At 49.2% G+C, this 27234-nt stretch overlaps 1 protein-coding gene across 3 annotated transcripts in view; it reads left to right on the top strand.

The window, feature by feature from the left end:
- DIP2C (disco interacting protein 2 homolog C) overlaps positions 1-26449 on the top strand; it is a 388615-nt gene extending 362166 nt beyond the window's left edge. For all 3 annotated transcript variants that reach the window (XM_070391030.1, XM_070391022.1, XM_070391038.1), the window contains 7 exons: positions 275-445; positions 10311-10372; positions 15988-16045; positions 18103-18177; positions 20017-20191; positions 21201-21324; positions 23068-26449. In XM_070391030.1, the coding sequence (XP_070247131.1) occupies positions 275-445; positions 10311-10372; positions 15988-16045; positions 18103-18177; positions 20017-20191; positions 21201-21324; positions 23068-23320 (918 nt within the window). In that variant the 3' untranslated portion in view covers positions 23321-26449. The remainder of the gene's footprint in view (positions 1-274; positions 446-10310; positions 10373-15987; positions 16046-18102; positions 18178-20016; positions 20192-21200; positions 21325-23067) is intronic.
- Positions 26450-27234: the final 785 nt, after the last annotated feature.

The following is a 27234-nucleotide window of genomic DNA, read 5'->3' as shown; positions in this document are numbered from 1 at the left end:
TATTTTGTCCAGGACCTTGCTTCTCCTCAACCTTTCTCCTCCCCATTCTTGCTGTTGCTTCTTGCTGTTATTTAAAGGATGTTTGTAACTATATCCTTGATAATCTGCTATCTGTGTGATTGATTTTTTTTTACACATCCTAGACTGTTTCAATTAATAGCGTGAACCTTTTAACCCTGGAAATGGATATCTGCTGTGTGGATGGGCCTGGTTCCGGAGGTCACACACCTACGCACTTGGAAGGCTGATCTCTTACCGATGCTGTTGTTTCTAGGCACGAGGACTGGACTTGTCCCGCGTGCGGACGTGTGTGGTGGTGGCAGAAGAACGGCCTCGAATAGCACTCACCCAGTCCTTCTCAAAACTGTTCAAAGACCTGGGCCTCCATCCGCGGGCGGTTAGCACCTCGTTTGGCTGTAGAGTGAACCTGGCCATTTGCTTGCAGGTGAGTTTTTTTGATACCATCTGTACTGGGGTGACAGAGTCGCTGTTAATGACAGGTGTGCAACACATGCTCAGGCTCACCCTACTTCCCTTGGCTGACGCTTAGCTACGTATAGAAGATGTGATTGGTGCACAGTGTTTCTTCCTTCTTATTATTTTTATTCTGTATTTATCAGTAACCATCTTACCTAATAATAGACAAACATGTAAATTGACTGTCCCTCCACTATGCTCACCAGCCAATCAGGAGAGTATGCAAATCAACCCAACAAAGATGGCGGTTAATTTGCATACGTATGTGTGAAGCGGCAGAGCGAAGACTGAAGGCTCCGGCTTGGGTCCGGGTGCCGGAGGGAAACCGGTGCCGGCAGCCAGGGGAAGGGAAGACCTATTGCATGAATCTCTTCGTGCAACGGGCCTCTAGTTGTTCATAATTAGCATTCCTGGGACCTTTTAACTTTTGTAACAGGAGCACTGTTTGTCTGCGGTTGGGCTTTCTAAAGGCTAGGCACTAGACAAATGTTTCATTGTGGCAAGAAATCTTGTCTTTTGAAGTACTTAGTCTTGTGTATGTAGACAGTGATTTCTGCAGGAAGAATTCCAAACATAAAGCAGGTTTGGCAGTTTGCTGCTATGGTGGCAATTTAGAAATAACAGTTACAACTGCACTTCTGTGGCATAGGCGTGAGGCCGCCCTCCTAAGGTAGCCTTGCGTTAACCACCGCTAAAAAACATATATACTTATTTTCTTTCTTTATTAGTCTGCTGCCGAGTATCTCCACTACTCCTTTCTCTCTCTGAACTAACGTGAGGTCCAGTCCGTGGCGATCACTGTGCCAGGTCAGGAGGCCTGAGAGAAAGGAAGGGAAAGTGGTGTAGGAATGTTCTCCCCTGGGCCCTTCCCACAACTTCACCCAGGACAAGCTCAGTTGCAGAGTTTGTTCGTCAAACATCTTAAAACAATAAAAGCTTGACTCACAGCAGGTGCAGGAACGAAGACCAGTTGACACAAGTCACCCTGGCCTCTACTCCCTGCCCACCCACTCTATCTAAGTCCCCTCCAAGTCTCTCTAAAGTGGTTGCTCACAACCAAGTTCTTGTCCTCATTGAACATTTCCTCGTAATCAGTGAGAAGGGCAGTAAAAACACAGGTAATTTTTTGAGTAAGTGAAGAAAATATTTTTAGTCAAAATAAACAGCGTGAGAGGGTGAAGAATGGCTTGGACACACAGGAGGCAGTTTTAGGGAGAGTGGCCAAGGAGGCTTCTCTAGGAGGTGACGTGGCAGCCGAGTGCCCTGTGGCGTGAACCAAGTGCAGAATTCAGGCACAGGTGGCCACGAGTGCAAAGCCTTGAGGCTGGTCAGTGAAACGTCCACTTTCTGTTCCGATCTTTCAGAAGTTAGAAATGTGTGATGATGGCACCACACACACAGAGCCAGCTGTTATTTTGTTTTGCTCCTGTGGGTGGGCACCGTCATTCAGTCCTACTCTGTCACTCAGAATCAGCCAGCACACTACAGCTGGTGTGACCGAATTAGAGCTGTTCTTAGTAGCTGCTGTGTCATCTCCAATTAGAAGCCTCAAGGAACCATGAATCAGGAAGAAACAAAAATAATGGAAAAATTACCTCTGCTGAATGGATATTAAAAGAACAATCTCAGACATAGAACAGGTCTGAGGGCAGAAATCCCATGTCTCTTGCTCCCCGTGTACTTCTAAGGGGCCTGGTGCATAATAAATGTTTTCGAAAGTAATACCAAAAATACAGGTTAGCCAATCAACAAATAATACCCATAATTTCATCTACCCAGAGATCATCATTAATCCCTTAATGTAAATAATAATAATAATAAACACAAAAGGCTAAAATATTCCAAACTCTGTACCTGAATATTTAAAGCCGTTAAAAAATATACACTTCACTGCTGGTGGGAATGCAGACTGGTGCAGCCACTGTGGAAAACAGTATGGAGTTTCCTCAAAAAATTAAAAATGGAACTGCCATTTGACCCAGTGATCCCACTTCTAGGAATATATCCTAAGAAAACAGAAACACCAATTAGAAAGGATATATGCACCCCTCTGTTCAGAGCAACACAATTTACAATAGCTAAGATTTGGAAACAGCCTAAATGCCCATTAGCAGATGAGTGGACTAGAAAACTGTGGTACATCTACACAATGGAATACTATGCTGCTATAAAAAGTAAGGAATTCTTACCATTTACAACAGCATGGATGGAACTGGAGAGCATTATGCTAAGTGAAATAAGCCAGTCAGTGAAAGAAAAATACCACATGAGCTCACTCATTTATGGATAATAAAAAAAAATTATAAACCGATGAATAAAAATAGATACAGAGGTAGAGAGGCATCGAACAGACTGTCAAACTACAGCAGGAAGGCTGGGGGGGCGGGGGGCGTTGGGGGGGAGGTAAGAGATCAACCGAAAAACTTGTATGCATGCATATAAACATAACCAACGGACGCAAGACACTGGGGGCAGGGGGTTGAGGGCATGTATGGCGGGGGGGGGGGGGGGGGGGGGGAGCCTGGGGGAAGATCAATTGGAAAAAAAAAAAGGAGACATATGTACTACTATTTGTAATACTTTAAACAATAAAAAAAATAAAGGAAAATAAAGTTGGCCTTGTCAGCTGATAAGCTGCAAGTTCTTACAGCCGAAAAAAAAAAAAAAGAAAAAGAAAAATATACACGGTTTTCCCTTTGGAGCAGCAGCTGCTAATATATGTGAAATCGGTGAATGGATGTGTTTGTTTCCAGTTGATTTGTTGTTTTATGACAGTATTATTTTCTCAGTCGGATTGTCTGTCATCCTTACTCAATGGGCCTGCAGTTTGGCTCCAGGAGTTTTAGCAGAGGCAGCCCTGTTAGAAGGGAGGAGTCTCGACCTCTGTCCAGACGAGGAACGGAGCCACATCCAGGCGATGCGGAGTGTACAGGCTGTGGTCTCTGGCAGTGTTTTGTGAGGTCCGTGGGTACCACCTTCCAGAGGGTTCCCTGGTCGGGGAAAGGCTGAGTGAAACACCTGACATGTTTTCATGACTGAGAATGAAACGTATCTGACACATGAGAACGTAAAGCTATACAGAGATAAATTAGGGCGTGTTTTTTTAAATTTTGCTTTGAAGAATAGTCTTCATTGATGCCACCTGAACCTTTCACGATCCAACCTCAAGCTTCTCTTCCCTCCTTAACAATCTGATACGAAACGACAGTGTCTGCCGTAGAGTCATTCATGCTTTCACTTCCTGACACCCCGACCCGCTGTTCTGGCCCTGAAATGGGCTGCCGCCATCGTCACGTGGCGGACACCGCTTCTTTTCCAGGTCTCCTTTCCGATCCCTGCAGCTGGACGTATCTTCTTCCTTCGACTTCCTGTGGCCCTTTGTCTCTCCCACTTTATACTTTCTAGCACGTTTTATAGGGTGTCCCAAAATTCACGCGATAAGTAATTTTGATAGAAAACACAGGTTTATAATTAAAAATTGTAAATTTTTTATTGATTCATAAAGTATACAGTATAGGGTTATGTATGGAATAGCATATCGGGTAAATGGCCTCCACGGCTTTGCTGGCACATACACAAAGCTGTGGTCTTCATTGGTCTTCATTGTCCCTGCTCCTGGGCCATAATTGGTACTTGGAAATGCTTATCAAATTGAAGGAATTGAAATCAGAGGGCAACCAATATTAGTATCTGATTCAATAAACCAAGTAAAATTAGGCTTTTATTTTTTGTTGTTGTTAATGCTCACGCAAAATTCAAATCTTGCGTGAATTTTGGGACACCCTATATAAATACTTCTGTACCCGACTTCCGGCCCTGTACTCTGTGAAAAGCTGTTGGAGAACTCAGTGTCTCCCAAAGTCAGTCACTTATTGAAGTGAATCCATTTCTTGGAAGTCCTGAGTGCAGTCCCTGCTCCTGCAAACCCGACTCACATGAGAGAATAACCCTTTTTAGACAGGCCTCCTGTGTGAAGGGAGTTCATGGCAGCACTGAATTTTCTTGGGAATGAAGCACAGTGTGAAGCTCAGTAAGTGGATGTCCACCATGTCATTGGTCACACTTCCTTGTGAGCGGAGAGCAGGGTGTAGTGCTCTTCAGGCTTCCCGCAGCATTGGCATCTCAGACAGCAGGTCCAGGCTGCACCATAAAAAAAAAAAAGCAACACTGTTTAACAAGTGTATTGGACCCTTCAGCTCTAGGCAGCATCTAGTATCTATCCCCACAGCTCATGGAGGGGGAGTTCAGTCATTTCATTGTACAATGAGAGAAACAGGCTCAGAGAAGCGAAGTGAAGCTTTCCTGATGGACAAAGCAGGGAGCTAAGCAGCCACAGAACACAGTCTCCCTGCTCGCAGACTAGAGAGTCCAGGCAGCCAGTGCTTTCAACAAATCCAGCATTTTGCAGCTTTGGTAGGTGCCAGTTCTACTTGTGAGTATCCAATGAAATAACAGCTCTGTAAACTTCCGTTTTTGCAAAATTGAACTGTGTGCAGGCAGAGTAGCCTGTCTTCTGGGTTTTTTTAAATATATTTTATTGATTATTTTACAGAGAGGAAGAGAGAGGGATAGAGAGTTAGAAACATCGATGAGAGAGAAACATCGATCAGCTGCCTCCTGCACACTCCCCACTGGGGATGTGCCCGCAACCAAGGCACATGCCCTTGGCAGGAATCGAACCTGGGACCCTTCAGTCCGCAGGCCGACGCTCTATCCACTGAGCCAAACCAGTTAGGACCCGTCTTCTGTTTTTAACTGTTTCCTTTCCTCTAACATTTTAAATCAAAATTCCTGTTTCTGTGTGAGCTAAATGGAATAGTTCAAAAGACACACATCTCTGTGCGGAATGTGCTGTGAAAGGCGGGCTTCCCCCTGCTGGCACTGTTGGCGCGGAGTGGGGTGTGGAGGTGCAGGGGACACCCACCAGGAACGGCTTTGTGCCCAAGCCCAGAGCAGTGCTGCCGTGACTTCATGGCACCTGCTCTCGTGCTGTTATGCGAAACCCTGGTGTGTGTTTCAAATAAGCAAAATTTATGAAAAAATGACGAATATGTCATTGCCAGGTACACAAATGGGCAAATATAAAAATTTAAATTAGACACTCTTAAAGATGGAAAAGTAGAAAATGGTGGCAATGTCTGTGAAGCTGTTTTTTCAGCTCTTGAATCTTGAAAACTGAGTGACTTGTTTGCCCAGTTATCATTTTGAGACAGGAATGGCCACATCAATCATTTTGACATGGAGTCCCATGTCAGGGCTTTGGGAATGGACTCCTAACACCGTGTGGATGACTTGGACTTTCCCTGAACTATTGGCATATTGTAGACTCTGCAGAAGAAAAATGTACAAGTATGAGCCATTTGTTAAACGTAGGAATGACATTTCCCAGCATCTTTAGCTGTTAAAAATGGCTTTAAAACGATTTCAGTTGGTTGGATTTATGACAAAAGTGGACATTAGAAAGATCAAATTAGTAACTTCTGAGTTTAATTGGCTTTAACATACATTTCCCTTAGTCCTCTTAAGAAGTGTCACTTGTTTATTAACCTCTGCCTATAGCCACAATTACTCTTCTCAGAGTATAAGCTGAAAGGTCTTTGGTTCTATTAGATTTAGAAATTTACTTCATTGTAACGGAAAAATTAGCATCCTGCTCACCAGCGGAAGGGAGGGGAAAATGGGGTCTTCTGTTTTCCAAAACAGATTTCATTTTTTGCTCTATTAAGAAAAACCTTTAAGCCACCTGACACAGAAACTTTGTTATTTTGTAGAAAAATAATGATTCGTTTATCTGAAAGGAAAGTTTTATTGTGAATAGCTGTGTAGAAATAAATCAATAGTAACAGTCAACCTTAAATCTTAAAACTCATACAATGAAAGAGGAATACAGCCATTCTGATGAGGAGAGGTAGACTCATTGATTGTTGAAAAAATTGGAGGCTCAGAGGGCGGTGTAAATCTTTAGTAATTCTCAAAATAAAATGAATAGTCTTAGTAAGACTTCCATTAATTTGAGCTCTCAATTCATTTTCGCCTCCACTGCTTTTAGAAGAGGGAAGTGAAAGTAAACCAGGTGCTGCTGGGTGTTTATGCTCCAGGGGATTGGTCACATTCAGCTGAAACTTTCACATCTTCTCCCACTGGTGTATGTTGTCCCAGATCATGAAAATTGACACTGGAGACCATGGGCCCCCTCTTCTCAATTACCCAGAATGTCAGTCATCCCACCTGGTAGGCAGCAGGAACCTTCTGGCCACTGAAATGAGCAGGAACCTGTCACGCTGTCATTGGTGTGCCCTCAGAAGCACGGAGGCGCTAAGGGCCAGGTTTAGGACTGTGCAGCTGGGGATCTGTACCACCAACCAGCTGGCCAGGCACCATCATGAACACATCTGCAGCCTGGCCCCCGTCACGGACACCCCACTGCCAAGGACGAGAGCGTGCCCCCTTGTGCTATGCGTGGATGCAACTAATCAGCAGGCTTGGTTACCTACCCACAGGCTGGCTTCCAGGAAAGCTGGGAAGGAGAGCACTGGATATTTTTAGTTACTATAGAGCAGGGGCCACATGCGGCCCGCCGAAAACATTTATCCGGCCCACCGGGTGTTTTTTGCTGCCGCTGTGTGCATAGGAATTTGTTCATAGTTTTTTTTTAAACTATAGTCCGGCCCTCCAACGGTCTGAGGGACAGTGAACTGGCCCCCTGTTTAAAAAGTTTGAGGACCCCTGAGGGACAGAGGCTCTCGTATGCAGCCAGGTTCCTAAAGTGGAGGAGTTCCCCCAAATACAGAAAGAGAGTTCAGATGCTTGGTGACCAGAAGTGAATGACCAGTGGTTACTTCAGCTCATCCTGTTGGTTGCCCAACATTAACACATACTCTTCATGCCATTCTTTTTTTTTAATATGTTTTTATTGATTTCAGAGAGAAAGGGAGAGAGGGAGAGAGAAACATCAATGATGAGAGAGAATCATTGATTGGCTGCCTCCTGCACACCCCCTACTGGGGATTGAGCCTGCAACCCAGGCATATGCCCTGACTGAGAATCAAACCATGACCTCCAGGTTCATAGGTTGACACTCAACCACCAAGCCACACCGGCTGGGCTCTTCATCCCATTCTTAAACGTCATTACCACTCCCCCCCTCCCCCCCCAAAAAAACAAACATGATAATGTAACGTTTACTAACCAATAATACATCCACCCTCTGTTCAAAGAGAACAACTGAAGCCTCAGCAGTTACTGAGACTAGTTTCCAGGTCCAGGGTTTCCGGGGTAACGACCATTTTACCACAGATATTCTGCAAGCTGTAGACTAGATTGAACGTTCACCACCATGGACAGAAGGGAGAGGAAAGGAGGGGCGTACTCACTCATTCCTCCATACGTTTTGGATGTCTAACTGTTGTATTGCTGCCCTTGTCACCTCTGGAATCCGCCTGGTACGGTGACTGTAGGGAGAGGGCTCGGTGGGGCCATACAGGCACAACAGCTGCATCAGTCCAGGGGCCACGGGATGACTTCCACCCCTCCTGCATTTCTGGGAAAAACAGATTGTATCAAAGGACTTGGCCTGAATTGTTGCTTTCTGGAGTTTTACCACCGTGCCAGTGTGGGTAATTTAATAGGGGTAGAAATGGGCACCAAAATCACGGAAGGTGAAAAGAAAATGGAAGGAGGTGTCTGGGGTCCGCAGGCATGAGGAGCTGGCACAGGATGCTGAGTAGATCACCTGTGAGCCTGGTGTCCTGGTGTCTGGTCCTGTCATGCTACAAAAGTCCTTTGGCCTCTTTCTTGTACCTAATCTTGTAGGTGAGAAGTTTAGACGTAAAAGCTTCCAGGTTCCCTTCATTACTGTGATAGGGAACATGGAACTGTTTCAATGAGGAACACTCAGCTTTATAATTCATACTCCTTACTTCTCTCTGAAAAGAAAGGAAACGTTAAAAAGGCACCATGAAATTTTACTACCCAATACTGCCACTGAACCTTATGTGGTAAAAAAAAAAAAAAAAAAGAAAGAAAGGAAGAAAAGTACTTACATCTGTGTGTCCATGGCAGTCACCTGTTACTTTATTCTGTTGCTTTGTGGATATGTTGGCATCTTTTTAAGATTTTTTTTTTTTTTTAGCCTTTAATGGTATAGTGATTGATTTGAACAATTTCCATATTTGACATTGATTTTGATCTTCTTTTTACTTTGTTCCCCGCTTGTTGCATTCTCCTCCCTCCCCCTTCCTCTTCTTCATCCCATTTTTTATTATTGGGTTGTTTTGTTTCTGTGTCTGTTGTGTGTCGTCTGTTTTTGGTTTCTGTTGGCCTGGTGTCCTCTCCTTTCTCTTGTTCCCCACCTCCTGCTGCTGTAGCCCCACAGGCTGTGGAAGCTGGCCCAGCAGGTAGGCATTTCCTCTTCATCCAAGCCAGTGCCTCCCACCCAGACCAACCTGTCAGCTTCCTGCAGTGGGACAGACTAGGAGTTGAGTGCACAGTCTGACTGGGGTTTACAGACCTCGTAGGCAAGAAGACGGATGCCCAGGGTGACGTCATTCCTCAGATCTGTCCAAACGTTGTGTGACGAGTGCTGTACTTTCATTCATTGCACAACATTAGTGACTTCTTTGCCGTTTGGAGGCATCTCCGTTTTACTTCACTTTCTACTTTTAGTGACCTGTTTTCTGATTGTTCACTTATTAATTGGCCCTCTATGGTTATGTGTTTTGCATTACTTAGAGCATCAAACCACTTCTCCACTCAGCGCTGGTCTGTGACACAGCTCCACTCAATGGTCCCAGGTTAGAAAGAATGCTCTTGGTTTGCACTGTAGTAAGCTTCCAGCTAGAGCTGGCTGCGTGTGGCTCTGTCCCTGGTGAGATCCCAATGACCAGGACTGTTCAATAGGACAGTGTGTCTTTATGAGGGTGTCTTTATTTCTCTTTTAAAAAATACATAAACATGCTTTTGGTACAAGATTTAAATTCTCTCCTGAAGAATTTTAGTTCTTCAAATAAATTCTGAGGGTGCCCTCATTTCTTGGCCAGTTTGTTTTAGGTTCCATCTTTTTCTACCCAGGGTATTGCATTGCCTTCCCAAGAAATGTACATAGATGTTTGGCTTGTCATGTAGCTATAGTGACATTGTTCTCACACGGACAGAGCTCACTGGTTAGAGGTCAACTCAGCACATGTTTTGAAGGGATTTATGGTACAAGTAAGATTTCTGGACCCCTGCGTTAAATCAGTAGCCAGATAGCTCAGGCCACAGACCACCGAGTGCTGCCCAGCTGACTAGCGGTAAACACACCACCTCCTTGGCCTATATCACGAGAAAGTAACCTCCTGCAGCTGGAGGGAAACCAAGACACAAGTAGAACTAAAAGGAACAAGATATCTCTTGCCTCTTCTTCCTTAATCAGTCCGTTCCTGTACATGTTCTCCTTCAGTATCTTGAGCTCTAGATATTTTTGGATGCACCTGGTCAAGTATCTCAGCAAATGAAGCTTCATATCCTGACAGCCTGCTTTGGCAGGCAGACGTCTCAGCAGTTTCAGGCATCTTTTCTTCAGGAGGATGTGTGGTGTGCCTCTTCTCTTACCTTGATAAGTGTGATTGGCAGTCAAGCTGCATGAAAGCCCACTGTTACTCTATTAAGTTCCTGTCGGAATTGAGGTTACCAAACTGAAAGTTAACAGGTATCGTAGAGAGTGGTGGTTTCAGTGATTTTAGATTTTGTTCCATTTCAGATGTCACCAACAATATGCTTACTAGTTTGTAGGAAACAGACCCGGATTCCTCCCACACATACACTTGTTAACCTCACTGTGTCCTTGCTTGCAGGGGACCTCAGGACCTGATCCAACCACCGTCTACGTTGACATGAGAGCGCTGAGGCACGACAGGTATGATGCACTTGTGATGTTTCCAGGCGTGCGAATCCCCATCTAGAAAAGGAGGGGCAGCAATGTTTACCTGCCCCAACCAGAAACGCCTTATGAATAAAGCAGTGGAGTGGGCAAATCAGCTTGAACTCAAACTCTCTCCACATTGTGTTTTGTTAACATGCCCAATAGGCCAGTTGACTTTTTGTCTTAAAATGCACATGGAGTTCTGGCCGGTGTTGCTCAGTGGTTAGAGTGTTGGCCCAAGGACCAAGGGTCACGGGTTTGATTCCCAATCAAGGACATGTACCTGGGTTGCAGCCTCAATCCCCGACCCCTATTGGAGCACATGCAGAAGGCAACCAATCAATGGGTCTCTCTCACATAGATGTTTCTCTCTCTCTCTCTCTCCCCCTTTTCTCCCTCCCTTCCACTCTCTCTGAAAATGATTGGAAAAAATATCTGTGGGTGAAGTTTAACACATTGTTTGCGGGTAGTTTTTATCCTGTGCTCTACTACACTGGTAGAACGTATAAATACGTTTCCCGCATACAATGTGTTGAAATTTATATATAGAGAAATTGCTGCACCATAGCCAGGTGTGATCAGAGTTGTTTTTTCTAAGTTTAACCAGAGCACTTGATTCTTTTATTTGACCGTTTCAGTCAGGCACCATTTTGCACTTCATAAAATAACATTTCTTTACATGAATTGAATTTTTTTGTAACTGAGTATCCATGAAAAACAAAAATACAAGTCAAACCCACTGGTGTGTCTCAGTGGTTGAGGATTGTCTATCTATGAACCAGGAGGTCATGGTTAAATTCCCAGTCAGGGCACATGCCTGGGTTGCGGGCTCAATCCCCAGGAGGGGGCGTGCAGGAGGCAGTCGATCAATGATTCTATCTCCCCCTTCCTCTCGGAAATCAATTTTTTAAAATATCCTAAATAATAAAGAGGTAATATGCAAATTGACCCTCACGCCGTTACGACATCACAAGGTGGCAGCGCGCACAGCGGGAGCAGGGCTGGTGGGCGCTCTGTGCAGTTTCCACCGGGGTTCCTGTGGCCCCGCGTGTGCGCTGTGAGGGCGGGGCCTGGCAGCCGCTCCGTGCAGCCCAGAGACGGGGCATCAGGGAGGCACTCCAGGACTCGGGACCGTCCCAAAGTGCGCTGGCCACATGGGGCGAGACTCTAGGCAGTCACATGATGCGGGGGGTGGGGAGGTCCCAGGTCTCGCATGATTTCACGAGACCGGTTACTAGTGTATATATACTCTAAAAATAACACAAGTCAAGTTACCATTCTGTGCAGCTTCCTAAGCGGCCTTGAGCAAGAATGAAGGGTGGTGGATGATGTCAGTGCCCTCAAGGAACTTGGTAGTGCCCAGGGAAATACTACTTGCCTGCCTGGGCCTGTAGCCCTTGTTTTAGGTCCTACTGTGTGAAGGGAATTGAAGAGGTTGGAGGCCATCTATGGGAGCCCCTCGGGGGCTGAGGGCCCACACACAGGGCACCAGCTGCACTGCAGCAGAATCCCATCTGGGATATTTTCAAAATTCAGAAACTTAGCTTGGAACAGATCAGGTATCTAATACGTATAAATTTCCAAATGTAACATCTAGGCTTTAAAACAAACCTACTTTACTCCTTATAAAATCATTTGAAAATAACTTTTATAACTTCACAAGGTGAGCAGTAGCTCCTGAAAGACCCTGTGTGGGTGATATTCAGGTAGTTGTGTCTGGCCTGGCCCTCAGTGCACAGGCACAAACATGGTAAGGCCGTGGAGGTGAGAACTGCTCACCTTCGGAACTTGGAGAGTGGACTACAGGGTCAAATCCATTTATCTACAGGAATGGCTGTCATAAAGGGCAGGTGTCTGATTCTGAATTATGACTGCCCTGGCATGTCAGGATGGTTGAGAGCAGGGACTTAGGGGATTTCTCTTTCCTGGAAAAGGACAGAGATGCAAAGGACTCCTTTCTAACCATGTTTGGACCCAGCCTTTTAGCCGTCTTCAGTGTGGCAGGTCTTCCTGTTGAGAAAAGTGAAATAAAATTTGAACCAGCACAGTGTATGACAGTGAGGTAATAAAATGTCAATATCAGACCAATATCTGCTCTAGAAAGAGCCAGGGGACATGAGTCCTCGGGAAAGCGTCTTGGTGACTCACTAATTCTTTGAGCCTGGTGAGTCCATAATCCTCTTAAGGGACAGTGTTTTCCCTAATCTGTAAGTAATCTCCAATGCATGCTTCTCCCTAACGAGGTCACCCCATAGGAGGGCCAGTGCTTTGTGCACGGGGCGTTGCTGGGTGGCTGTGTGTTAGGAGCAGCAACAATCACTGCGTTAGTGGTAGCGCTGATTGAGCAAGCAGCCCAGCTCCCGCCGGTCAGACAGCCCCCTCCGCCGTCCAGGCCGCGCGCCGAGGCAGCCTTCAGAACCCCCTGCTCCTGGTGTACTCGGAGGCTCAGGCACTTCCACCAGCACCCCTACCCCAGCCTTCTGGCTCGTAGCGGAGGATGGCGGCTGGGTGCTGAGGGGCCCTGTCAGACCCCAGAAATGTTTGCTTCTCGTCTTCATCGTCCTCAGTGCTTGACTCAGAGAAACCAAAGCACCCCAACCCCTGGGTCAGACGTGACAACAGCTTCTGTGCTTCCCGTCCCAGAGCACATTCCCTAGGGGCTCTCAGAGGCAGGGCTTCCTCCGCTGCCTTCTTCCGGGTGCCTGCACAGGGCCCAGCGCCGCCCTCTCCATGCTGCCTCTCGCCGGCCCCCTTCCTTTCACTCTTCTCCCCGACAGCCTGCGATGGGAGGTTCGGACCTGGACCTACTGACCAGGTATTTCTGTCTCAGGCACTGGCCCCGGTGTGGCTCTGGGTGGCCTTCTGGGCTCCGCGTCCTGCCCTGTCCCGCTGGGCCCCTTCTTCTGAAGGAGGCAGGAACCTCAGAATGGCTCTTTCACTCTCCTGTTGGACACCACAGCCCAGGCCTCCCGTGGCGGGAGCCTTGCCCGCGCCTCTCCTGTTTCTGCACCTCCCTCCACTCTGTTGAAATTCTCCTCGTTCTGTCAAGCACAGCTCAAATAATGACTCCTCTGATATCCCCTGTGAAAGTGTCATCCAGCGTCACATCTCCGGCATCACTTCTGACCTAATGACATGCATCAGGTGCGCCTGATGCTGTAGGCTCTGAGGTCTGATCAGTCGGAGTGCAGCTCTCCCCTCTCCTGCGGTCCTTGGACAGCTCTGTAACCTCCGCATCCTCGTGCCCAGAGTGGCCCAGTAAACCAGGGGCCCAGGAGGTGCCAGCAGGGATAGGAGCTGTCCTGGGAGCCCAGTAGGCAGGAGGGCTGTGCTCTCCACGATATGGGGGGTGTCTTCCCCATGGAGAACTTGCCTCTCTATCCAAACCAGGTTTCCAGAGGGACAAAAGGGAGCCCACCCTCTCTCAGACCCCAGCGGGGAGGAGGTGAAACAGGAGAGCCTTTTAAGATAGGGACCCTATCTCTCTCGTCACTATTATCATTTAAAAAATGGGGCTTTTGTCTTTGTAAGGTGAGCTGTACAGGCATGCCTCATTTTATTGCACTTCACAGATGTTGTGTTTTGTTTTGTTTTAAATCTTAGAGTTTATTGAATTCTTTTTTTAAAATATATTTTATTGATTTTTTTACAGAGAGGAAGGTAGAGGAATAGAGAGTTAGAAACATCGATGAGAGAGAAACATGGATCAGCTGCTTCCTGCACATCCCCCACTGGGGATGTGCCCGCAACCAAGGTACATGCCCTTGACCGGAATCGAACCTGGGACCCTTCAGTCCGCAGGCCGGCGCTCTATCCACTGAGCCAAACCAGTTAGGGCAGATGTTGTGTTTTTTTACACATTGAAGGCAAGACCCTCCACCAACGAAAACATTGGGATTCTTTTTACTGCGACACTTTATTGTGGTGGGGTTTGGACCTGGACCTCCATGTCTCCAGTGTCTGCTGGTACTAATATTGAGGCACAGGTTCATTACTTTTCCCGTTGCTTTAGTACATTCACCTGGGAGCCCAGGGCACCTGCCCAGTTACCACTTAATGTAGACAAGGTAGGCTTGTCAGTACGTGTGTGCCGTTTCCCTGAGAGGAAAAGGTTGTGTGTGAGCATGTGTGAGAGACAGACAGTAGGAGGGGACAGGAGGACCACTCTTGTCAATGCCTGTGTCAAATTGGTTTGATTTCTACCTGATATTCTGCCTTTGTTTTTAATACCGCCCCCCCCTTTTTTTTTCTTGGAATCAGTGGGGTTTGTTTTTCCCCAGTTGTCTGCAGGTTGCCACGAAGGACGTTTCTGCCTCACATATGAGGACACTTGTTCTGATTCTGGACTAAATTTAGTTCCTATGGGCACCAGGGGAAAATGATGAAACTGTTTTGAGACTATTTGGAGATGACTTTGTTTTTAAAGTATTCTCTTTTTAAAATATATTTTTATTGATTTCAGAGAGGAAGGGAGAGGGAGAGAGAGATAGAAACAGCAATGATAAGAGAGAATCATTGTTTGGCTGCCTCCTGCACACCCCCTACTGGGGATCAAGCCTGCAACCCGGGCATGTGCCCTGACCAGGAATTGAACCAGTGACCTCTTGGTTCATGGGTCGATGCTCAACCACTGAGCCACACCAGCCGGTCGATTTTGATTTTAAAATATATCTTTATAAGGCAAGGAATGCATTCCTCAAAACTGTCAATATCATAAAGGCCACAGGCTTTGGGAATGTTCCTCTTTAACAGAAGATAAGTAGACATGACAACCAAATGCAATATCTGATGCTCAGCTGGGTCCTGTACTCGAGGGGGGAATGCTGTGAAGGCTACTGTTGGACTGATGGACACATTTGGAATGTAGTCTGAAGATTAAAGCTTTGGATCAATGCTAAGTCACTGAAGTTGACAACTTCTGTGCTTATGTAAGAAAATATCCCTCCTCTTAGGAAACGAACACTGAAACACTTAGGAGTAGCACGCCCTGGTCCTGTGGTAGGAATGTGAAGCCGGTCACAGAGGCCGCAAAACATGAAAAATGCCGCTGAGAAGGACTCCGCCAGCTCTGGTGCTGACAGCACCTGTGTCCTCCGCAGGGCTCACAGTAAACTACCATTGAATCGCCTTTACGCTGAAAAGAGTTTCTTTCCTGAAGGGAGGTTTGGCTGCCTGGCCTGGCCAGTCCCCTCCTGGCTCAGGTGCGCCTGTGTGCACCGTGGCTCTGTGCGGCTGCGCCGGGGCCTGCGGGGCCTGGTGTGGGCAGAGCAGCTCTCAGGGAGGCAGTGGGTCCTCATTCTTTCCATTTTCTGCAAGTGCTGAGTTGACGCCTGGTTTCAGCCAGAAGCATTTTCCCAATCGTTTCACAGGTTTGGGAAATGGGGCTTCATCTGCCTTCTCTGTGGCCTGGATGGGTGGCTTGTGCCACTTCCCACGGCGCACAGCGGCGCTCTGCCATCGGACCCCTGTTTCTTTGCCTTCTAACCTCCCTTGGCACTGGACAGTGCACACACACAGTGCTCCCCACTGCCGCCCGACACTGGCTGCACGAGGACAAAGGGAGCCAGGGTCCAGGAAAGACTCAGTAATCCCTCCGTTTATCTTTGTAGAGTCCGCTTGGTAGAACGAGGATCCCCTCACAGCTTGCCGCTTATGGAGTCAGGGAAAGTAAGTATTCAAGGAAGAAGTATGCATTTCTGTGTACGTATGAGCCTCTGAGGAAGGGTTTTGAAATTTTAACGTTATTTTATAGAATATTGTTTCCACAATGTTTTCTTGAATGTGGTTTATCAGGGCTAGGTATGGCCGTGAGTACAGAAACTCAAAGTAACAGTGTTTTCAGGGAGCTAGAGTTTTTTCCTCTCACATAAAAGAAACCCTAAAGCCACCAGGGGCCCTGGCACTTTTGTCTTGTTCTTCTCTGCATGGGCCACCTGCCCAGGGGCACCTCAGGGCCTACAGAGGCTGCTGCAACTCCAGCCACCGTTTCCACGTTTCCTGAGAAGGAGACACAGGACAAGGAGGAGACCAGTGGTGCAGGCCTGCGGGAAGCTCCCTGAGCCGCCTCCCTCTAAGAGGGCAGTGGCCGGCACGGGGTCGCACAGGCACACCCAGCTGAAAGGAAGGCTGGGAGCACTGTCCTGGTTCTGCATATCTCCGGGCCTGGCTAACAATTGGGGTACTGGTTACTATGGACGCAGACAAAAGAATAGTTATCAGGAGACGTCTAGTAGTTCCTGCCACCGTGGTTATGTTTCTTATAAAAGAACAAGAAACATACTTAAAGCTAAATGGAGACTTTTTTTCTCTCTTTTTGGCTGCAATTGTCAGATGTCTTCTCCACTTAATTCTAAAAGAGTCTTATTTTGCTTCTGTACTTTTTATAAGTCGTTTCTAACCACAGGAAGCAGTTCTCCCTCCCCGCCCCGCACCCCCCCCCCCCCCCAACCCACCCACGCAGCCTGGTGGAGCATAAGAGAACTGAGCCGCATGTCACAGTAGCGACTTCAGGTGCAGGACAGCTGTTCCGAGAGCTTTTTACCACAGATCTGCCTGCTTTCAGTCACATGATGCTAAGTAGCTGAACCGAGGCACGCTGCGTTCTAAATTTGCAGAATCAGCTTTTGCTTCCTCACTTTTGTGGTTTCGGTGGAATTCAAAACATTTCTCAGCTAAACTTCTATGAAGAAGGAAATGCTTAATATCGATGTTTTGAAATAAGGTGTTTGCCTGCAGGAGGAAACTGGAGGCATATGGAGCAGAGATGGGAGTCCTACAGGTGTTCTCGTCACACTGCACCCGCCTGCACAGGCAGTGACACGCCCTCCCTCACAGCTGGCCGCCACAGGGGTGGCTTTCCACTAAGCCCTTCGGGCGGTGCCTGCCGCATTCCTGACAGCCTTATCCCTGGCTTCCTTAATGCAGTGTCTACTGCAAGTGTTGCCCTTCGTGCTCACGTGCCATGATGTGAAGTGTAATACTAAATATATTTGAAAAAAATAATTGAAAACTTCCTATTTGGTGTCCACGTAAGAAGCATCCAAACTTGTGGAGAATTTCTGTAAGAGAGTATTTGAGCCAAAACTGATGACAGTTTCTGGAGAGCGAAATCTCATGCTCCAGAGAATGGCAGCTCGCAGCTTCTTGTAACCATTTGGAACTCAGGAGAGAACTAAGGAGTGAGAGACAGCAAGGTGGGGATTGGGTTGCAGGGTAACTCTTAAGATGATGTGTTCTCATGAGGGTGGTTACACTTATTTCAAAGGTGTGTTAACCTCGATGCACAAGAACAGTGGACAGGGCTTGCTCAAGGCAAAGGCAGACCTTTGACTAAAGAACATATAGTAACGACCCATCAAGACCTGCCCAGTTAGGGGTTTGTGATCAGATCACCCTGTGAGGTTACATCTGTAGGAGCACGTTCTCATCCTCCAGATTTGCAAGCATCGGGCCGTGTTAAATGATATTCTTTATCATGTTTCCGTTTTTAAGATCTTAAGATCACTTTGACACAGGCTCTAACGTTGCAGTAACAATTACAATGAAATGCAACTATTATGCTGTAATTACCTAATGCCGTGGTACCTAGTTTTTATTGAAAGCCATACCACTTTCCAGATTGTTTTAGAAAGGAAAGCAGGCATATGGAATGAAGGCAAGATCAGGGTTGGTTGCAGTGTAGGACCTGCCTGTTTACTGACAGGGCTGTTCTTCTTCCCACATAGATACTTCCGGGCGTTCGGATCATAATCGCCAACCCAGAAACAAAAGGACCGCTGGGAGACTCACACCTGGGGGAGGTGAGTACTGGCTTCCTCTGGGAGACAGAGGCTCGGGGACCAGATTTATCCTTCTGCTACCTGCGGCCTGTCCCCCAGGACACAGCACTCCCACGCCCCTGACCACAGTGCCCATCTGGTCGCATTGGGGAAGTCACCACTGACCGGCTGGGAAATAACATGAGATGAGCTGTATTGATTAAAGGAATCCATGACGGTTCAGGATTACAAAGTGGGACTTCCCTGAGGAAGTGGGCTCGTTTCTCTTCAAAGAATTTAGAAGAGAAAACTCTGTGGGCTCTGTTTCCTCATTTCTCAGCTCTTGCGCTTGTTGTCCACGGGCCCCCGTCGCCAGGGAGTCGATAGGGAAGCATGCAACCGGCATCCTCTACAACCTCGGGGCGTAGCAGCATCCGCACGTGCCTGGAAGCGGGAGGAGGACAGCGGTTTCTTCCCATCTGGGTGTCGGCGTGACACTCTGCTTCTTCGACTGCGTAGCCAGCTTCCTCCAGGGAGGACGTTGGGGCATCAGGAAAGGGCCTCCTGGTCACAAGACGCACTCCCTTTCAGGGTTCCCGCTGCGAGGCGAGCCTGCTCCCCACTCGGTCAGCTCCCTCCTGCCCAGCGGACGTCCCCGCTGCAGTGCCACCTGCGTGCCCCCGCGCGCCCTAGCCTGTGCTGTAGCCGATGCCTTATTAGAAACTCCACGATCAGCGCTGTGCCTGGAGGACACAGCGACGTTTACACGTTGCAGATGAGCAAACAAATGATCATGGGCGGGTCCCAGCCACGGCTCCCTCCCCCACCTCCTCTTCCTGGGCTGCTTTGCGGCCCCCACTCGAACCCCAGAATCATGCAAAGATTAGAACTGAGATGACAGTTCTACACCTTTTACTCCATTTGTTGAAATAAGATTGGGTTGTAGAAGCTGTTGTCTCGGCACCTGGAGAGGACCCCCAGGCACTGCTCTCCCGTGCCAGGGAGAAGCCACGGACGGCAGTCTGACTGTCCTAGTGTGACGTGTCTAGCGAGCAAACCTTGTTAGAAGCAGAGCACAGTTTCCATTCCCCGCATTAGACGGCTACTTCTCTGTTCGGCAGACAACAGTCGCTCGCAGGCCTGCTGTGCCGGGCCTGTTGGGAGCTGGGGTACCATGTGCACAGGGCGGAGCTTCTGACTCCCGGGAACTTGACGGGTTTTCATTGTAAATAAGATAACAGAGCAGGTAGGTCCAGAGTACCCCTGACTACTCCGATTCGGGACATTGTACAGACCTCGTAGCACACAGTGTGTGAGCTTCGAGGAACTTCAGTGACGTAAAGGTTTCCCCCAGTGGTTTCCATAGCTCCACGCAACCTGCCTGGTCTTCACTGTGAGTCAGCACATCCTTTTCCGTTTTCCCGAATGGCACACACTCTGGTGTTTTTGTTTCCTGTTTTCTGAAGTTAGAGTTTTTCCCTCTTAGAGTTTGTTTTGTACTGTGTTGTTTCCTGCAGTATATTTCCAACAGTATGCAAAACGGATGCAAGGGGGGAGATAAATCAGAAAGCTTTTTAATATTTCTCCAGGTTGCTTTTTGGAAACAGTCATTATATTTGAATATGCATGAGGAAACTGGTGCAACTCTGCTCACTGGTTGTATTTATTTAAAAAACCCTCCATCAACCTGCTTTGATGGGAGTCTCGATGGGCGGATGGTGAGGCTCGCAGAGCTGCAAGGTTGCTGCGGGGCCCCTGTGTCAGTAAACGCCTAGCTTCTGTGTCTCCCCAGAAACCGGAGTGAGGTCAACGTCGCCTTGCCTTGGCTGTCCAAGGACACGTCCTCAGGTTGACTTACCCAGGCCTGTTCTCCCCTCACAGATCTGGGTCCACAGTGCCCACAACGCCAGCGGCTACTTCACTATTTATGGAGACGAGTCCCTCCAGTCAGACCACTTCAGCTCAAGATTAAGTTTTGGAGACACCCAGACCATCTGGGCACGAACAGGCTACTTGGGGTTCCTGCGGAGAACTGAGCTCACAGACGCAAATGGAGGTGAGCGTCCAGGCGGGCGGGTGAAGGGCCAGGCCCCCCAAACACGGAGGACCTGTCAGGGGTTTGGAATTCCCAAACCCAGAACATGAGTTTCTAGGGGTCCCTGGGGCTTCCTGACACCCCTGCCTCACACAGCCGGGAGCTGTGTTCATCCGGCCAAACTGGCATATGTTTCGGGGGAAAGTTCCAAAACATGTTGGCATCACGTTTGAAGTTAAGAAGCCCAGAGACGGTTTTACTTGAGGGCACTCGCTGGGAAGAGCGCAGCTCAGAGCTTTGAGGTGGGTGGTGACCCCGACCTCGCTGGAGCACGCAGGCCCAGTCCCGCCCCCACAGTCACGGTCAGAGCCACAAGTCAGTGTCTCCATTGCATCGGACCTACAGCAGGAAAGACTTCTGCCCTGGTGTTTTTCTACCTGGATCACTTCTTCAGATTCGCCCTGCTGTCCTTCCTGACCTGAAGGGGAAGGATGCGTCTCTCATTTGTGAGGCAAGAGGGGCCACCTGCGTCACATCAGCCCTTACCCCGGGTCTGCAGGGCGCATAAGAACACACGTGCCGTCACAGGGCTGAGGAACTCTTTGTTCTGAGCATACTCAGAAACCCAGGTGGCGGGTAATAGCACTGAGACCTCCTGAGACGGCATCAGAGGGAACTGGGTGGACCTGCTGTGCCGGGTCCTCGGCAGGTCCCCGGGCGCAGCACCGTGAGGAGGGAGGCGCAGTGCCACCCCCGGGACCAGGTGCCGTGAGGAAGCCACGTGTGGCTCCCGGGGTGGAAGCGGCCTGGGAAACGCCCTCCCGAGGGCCAGGCAGAAGCAGCGCGCCTGCCCCAGTGCTCTCCTGAGGGCCGCGGGCTGAGAGCGCTCCCCGCAGAGGGCACCTGTCCCCAGCTCAGCCACTCCTTTTCCTTGCAGCTCTTGCTCATTCTGGAGTTGTTTTAATCTTTCCTTGTAAGTGGCTTGAGCGGCTATTCGGTGACTCTCACACGTACTTGGTTCCCTGCACAGAGCGCCACGACGCCCTGTACGTGGTGGGAGCCCTGGATGAGGCCATGGAGCTGCGCGGCATGAGGTACCACCCCATCGACATCGAGACCTCCGTCATCCGGGCCCACAAGAGCGTCACGGAGTGGTGAGTGCCCCGGGCGTCTGCGCCCCACAGCGGACGGAATGTGCGGCGTTGGTAACGACGGGTCCTGTCTGAGCTTTGGGTCGTAACCCTTTACCGTTCGGGGCTAAGCCCATGGCAGGTCAAGCTGGTGTCTCACACGTTCCCCGGGAATGACCTGCGACGGCCGGGTTCACAGGTGGCTCCATGCTGGCGGCCTCGGGCCCCGGGGACCACCCGGCAGCCGCCCGTCATGTCCTCTCCCCCAGCCTCCCCGTCCTGCTGCTCCTGCAGTTCACCCCTGGCCTGAGGAGGACCTGACACCCACGTCACATTAGGTATCCGGCGACCAAGTCTCTCCCTTCCTCACTGGGCCCCGAGGAACCTCTGACGGGACAGTGACAGCCCCAGCCCCAGCCTCCTGGCAGACCCCGCCTCCATTCAATACGGACATCGGCCGATTCTGATGCCGTGTCACCAGCTCCAAGTGCCATAATGACACGGCACCAAGTGACACGTAACGGTGCCGCTGTGGCATCGGCACCGCACCGGCGGGCTCCCTCGGCCGTGAGAGCAGGGTTTTGTCACGGAGATCAGATGGGGCGCCCGGCTCCAGCACACCTTCCAGGGGTAGCACTCTCCGTGCAAACCGGGAGGGCGTGGTGCTGTTTCCCTTTTTTTTTCACATGTACGTTGGTCATGCTAAACAAAACACACATTTTTTCCTAATAGACATACGTTCACAGATAATAAAACAATAAGTTTTCCCAGGTACGTCCTGCCTCACAGCTGAGATAACACCTTCAGTGTGTCCAGCATGAAAAAGCAGTTACCAGCTGCCCACTGCAGGGCTCTGGAGCCTGGTGCTGTCCCCGTGCATCCCCACCCTGGGACCCTCCTGGGCCTGGTGCTGTCCCCCACCCACCCCGACCCTGGGACCCTCCTGGGCCTGGTGCTGTCCCCGTGCACCCCCACCCTGGGGCCCTCTTGGCCTCTATAGCCTAGCAGACCATGGGCACAGGGCAATGACTTTTAAGGTTCATAACCACTTTGTAAGAGCCCAACCGTATGAGGTTAATGTGCCTTAAGGTGCAAATCACAGACTTGGCTCCCACAGATCGGGAGACTGACTGCTCTGGGTGACCTCCCTCTGGAAGATCCCAGATGAAACACTCTGAGTAAGTCTGACATTGTAGAGGAATTACCCCCAAACGGGCCGGCTCTGGCTGCGTGCAGTCACGTGAACGCCGATCAGTGCTTGTGCCCCCACATCGGCAGTTGACCCCTGAAGTATTCGACCTGAGCCGGGGCCTGCGGGTCGGCCGGGTGCAGCTGGCTCAGGGCCTCGGATGTTCCTCTCTGCCAGGCGGAGGCAGGTCAGCACCAGCCCAAACACCCAGGGCTGTCCAGCCTCGGCCACATGTCACTGTCCAGGTTAATGTGGCCCGAGGCCAAGGGCAGGACACAGACCCTGCCCTGAGGGCCACAGTGTGCCGATGGAGGGAGGAGCCACCGCTGCACCCTCACCCCTCGGCACAGTGCGGGGGGGGGGGGAGAAGGAGCTGCCAGGCACAGAGATGACGGGGATGGCGGGGATGGGCTGGCAGGAGAGGCTAATGACAGGAGCATGAGGCAGTCCATGAGCTCAGAGAGGCCGCACACGGACTGGAAGGGCTCAAGCAGGTTCACAGAGAACCAAGCGGCACTTCCTGAGGAGAGAAGGTTAAATGAAACCCCCCGGTGCAGTGACGGCTCTCTCTCTTCCAGCGCTGTGTTCACCTGGACAAACCTGCTGGTGGTGGTGGTTGAGCTTGATGGCTCGGAGCAAGAAGCCCTGGACCTGGTCCCCTTGGTGACCAACGTGGTGCTGGAGGAGCACTACCTGGTGGTGGGCGTGGTGGTCGTGGTGGACATCGGCGTCATCCCCATCAACTCGCGGGGAGAGAAGCAGCGGATGCACCTGCGCGACGGGTTTCTGGCCGACCAGCTGGACCCCATCTACGTGGCCTACAACATGTAGCCTGGCCTCCAGCTCCGCAGGCGTTTCTGGAGATGGTCGCATCGTCCTCAGTGTCGCTGAGCGAGCGGCAGCAGGGCGGCGTCGCGGGAGGGAGCCGTCTCGCGGTGCTTGGAGGAGGCTGCCCGCGGCGGCCCGGTTGGCGTGGGTGGAATGGACACGTGAGTTATCACCGAGGTTTGCTCAGAAGGACCTCGCCTTTTGCCTTCAGTTCGTTGGAAAAGCCCATTTCGAAACATTTTTCTTCTTTTTCTTTTGTTATTGGATAATAAGTGCTTTTTTCGTAAATGTGGTATTTCGTTAAGCCAAAATAGCAATTAAAAAAATATTCTGCCCTCCAGATGGGTTCTTCTAAACAATCTATGTAGTGTGACAAAGCATTGTTTTCTCTGTTTTAATGTGTCATGAGATCTTAATGACATGGACCTGTTACTAATTTAAGCCATTGCTAGCTCTCATCCTTTTAGGACAGTCTGTTGAGGTACGAGGAAACCTTCCAAATAGCACCTTCCAATTAAATTTTAGCAGCTTTCTTTGTCAGAAGTGTGCTGAAGACACAGAGGCTAACACACGGCCTTTGGCGTTAGCATAGAATGAGAGGAAATTATAAATAAGGTGTATTTCAGCAATTATCTTGCAGATATCTTTGTACTAAACTAAAAAGATAAAATAAGTTAACTTCTTCAGATGTAATTATGTACAAAACGTTTAATTTATTTTGATCTCTTTAGAAGTATAAAAGAGAAAAAAACATTCAAGAATATTAAAGTCTTGTAATGTTTGCTAATATAAAAAAGTGTTGTATTATCTTGCGTGGATAGTATCACAACAAATATATATATATGAGATATAAATTCACTAATGAGCAGAGGAGATTTTAAAGTTTAAAACGCAGAACCTGCCACTTGCATGGTGTCCCCTCCACGGTGTGTAGATAGGAGAGCTGCTCTCACTTCCGCTGTGCTGATGGGAGCAGCCAGGCTGCCAGCGGCCCCGGCCAAGCGTTTCTTCTAGAACCAGAGACCAGCAAGTGAAATGATTGGAAACCATCTCAAAGCCGGCGAGGGGCTGTGAGGTGAGCCGTGCCGGCTTTCCTCTGCTGCTGCGAGAGCCACACCGGACAGTGTGGTCGCGTGCGCTCACGGCCGGGCGCGCACGGGGAGGCAGGCGGCCGACAGCACTGTTCTCTGAGCTGCAGGAATTCGTTGCACAATGTTTTTCATCATTTTTGTTAGCGTCACCCTTTTTTGGTCCTTGGTATGAACAGGAATGATACTCTGCGGTCATTGGCACCCGGCTGCATTGATTCCCCTCAGATGGCCACTGTGGGGAGTGGACAGGGTGTTCAGAACGGCATTCGGGGGACGATTCACACAGAGCGTCACTTCGGCCGGCTCTCCGGGGCTCCCCAGCCCACGGGAGCAGAACCCACAGGGACCCCGCCCAAGCTGCCCGGACTCCCCCAGCGCCCCTGGCTGGAGCAAAAGCCGCACAGCTGCCTTCATGCTGCCACCTGTGGATCCCACGTTTCTGGTTCCCGTCTCGCTGCTGCCTCCCAGGTCTTCTCATTCCCAGGCTCATCTGTACACTCCTCATTGAGTCGGCCCGTCTGTCCAGCCAGGAGGAGGCATCAGCTACCCTAGCGTGACTGACTTGATCGCTGGCCCCGGATGGCCCTGCAGTGGCTCTCGTTGCTAGATGTGCATGACTAAGATTGTTGCTGGGCAAAATTTAGATTCTCTTTTCATTTTCTCGTAGGCGATGTCTTTATCTGCCCTTGCTGTACGCGCCAGCAGTCAGCCCTTTGCTAAAAGACAGTTTTGTTTGACTTCTGAGATCCAAGGCTAATTGTTGTTTTTTTTTTTAATTTAAGTGGCATATTTTTTTAAATTTGTCTGCATGTGGGATGCATCCTTCCATCACCACAAATCATTTGGCTTCTACGATATTGTTTGACTTCATTGCTGCGTGTGAGTATTTCTCCACATGCTTCAGATACACATTCCTACGGTCTCCGCTTCCTACGGGGAGAACTCACCACACACAGAAACAAGACATGTCCTACACTCACCCACCTGGTTAGGAAGGGGGTTTAAGGTTTCGGGAAAGACACTGAGCAGGACACACAGCTGCAGGATAACTCATGAGGTCCGGCTGGGGTCGGAAGGGGCAGCTGGGGTCAGAAGGGGCAGGTCAGGTGTCACTCCAAACACGACCCTCGCCCGCCCATGTCAGCTTCCAGGCCCCGCGGTGAGGGAGGATGTGAAAGTGTCAGCGACATCCTGTCACACACACACCCCTCCCCCCCGTGTCGGAGTTGAGGTTCAGAGGGCGGGGGGCTTGGGTGGCAGCTCTGTTGTGCAGGAAAAAGGAAAGGAGACACTCGGCACCACCGTTTCAGCAATAACGAAGGGTCGTTCTGCATTAGCAATTCACTGTAGATAAACCACTCATGGGAATGTGACAGGTGTTTGTCTTGTGACCTTGTGCTTTCGAAGTCAGACAAAACCGCGTGATCAACTTGCACAAAGGAGGGTGCACAGTGAACATTGAAACACAGACCTAACCCACCAGGGCGGCTTCCTCATGGTGCTTGTGTATTATATATATCTAACCCTGCTTGACACTTTGCCCCGGGAAACCGTCCCTTTTATCAGTTGAATGTTAGCAGCGTTATTTCATAGAGTGTGATGACTGGTTAGAGAAGTCCATGTACTCAGCCAATCACGGTTTCAAACACAATTTTTATGTGCGAAGGACGGCAACCTTCTCGTATGTTAAACCACCAGTAAGCTTTGTACATCTGTGATAACGCCTGTTTTATATTCAAATGAACAAATAAAAGCTTTTATTTTTGTTGCTCTGAAAATAGCAGTTTCTTAATTGGTCCCCTGGGAAACTGCCCGGGACAGCTTCCGTCCAGGAAGGAAGTGACTCCTACGGGACGTGGGAACTGTATCTGACTCTGTTTACATAATGTGTTGCATTACTTCTTAGTACAGAGAATCATACTTTGAACAATGTTTAAATTTTGATGTGGGCATTTATTGCTAAAAAGAATTCCTATGGCAACAAATGTTTTGTGAAATGTTTTTTTAAATTCTTTTAAATATATCTAAATATATTTGTTCACATTTTGCTGCAAGTGTACAGATTATTGGTTAACTTCTGGGATAAAGAGCAAGCATGAGTCCTGTGTGCAAACACTTCCGTCATCTGTACTGCAGGGACCCTTTGCATGTCAGGAGGAAGGGCTAGCTGGCTAGTTCAACCCAAATTATCTTTGTTCATTTGACAAGCAAAAGCCCTATCTTTTGCCCAAGACCTGAGAATTCTTATGGCTTTGTCTTTTGGAAAGCAGTAGCCAGTTAACTGACTTTCCGTCTCACGGTTATAAAAGATAAGTTTTGTACACATACAAATCAGTAGAACTCAAATCTGCACACAGATCACCAGGCTTAACCCCTCATATTAGAAATCCACTTGGCCCCCCAACCCACAGCTTTTGTTCCAGGCAATCCTGTACTAGTTGGGGGTGATGCTTTGGGTGTATGGAAGTGGGGGGCTGGCCGACCAGCCGGCTGCATTGAATTACACAGACTATTGCCAGGAAGGTCCCAGTGTCTCAGATGGTGGCCAAACAGTGATGAGTCAAATACAGACAAGATGACCAAGAGAGGCCTACACAGACCTTCCTGTGCGCACGTGTGTGCATGTGTGCGTGTGTGTGTGTGTGTGTGTGTGTGTGCACACGTGCGCCCACCGGGGTGGGTGGGAGTGAGAGTGCTCTTTGGTGATGGCATGCTCTGCTCCCCCAGCTCAGTGCCGAGTTCTTGGGACACAGTCAGCAGTAGTTTGGTTGGCTGGTCGGTTATCATTCAGTGTCTTAGTCATCCTCCCAGCATCTCCTCATTTTG

This window comes from Myotis yumanensis, unplaced genomic scaffold (assembly GCF_028538775.1).
Source record: "Myotis yumanensis isolate MYYU_CA2020_CCGP unplaced genomic scaffold, mMyoYum1.0.hap1 SCAF_1, whole genome shotgun sequence".
Taxonomy (NCBI): Eukaryota; Metazoa; Chordata; class Mammalia; order Chiroptera; family Vespertilionidae; genus Myotis; species Myotis yumanensis.
The sequence above is the reverse complement of the archived record's forward strand: the minus strand, read 5'-3'. Positions and strand labels throughout refer to the sequence as shown.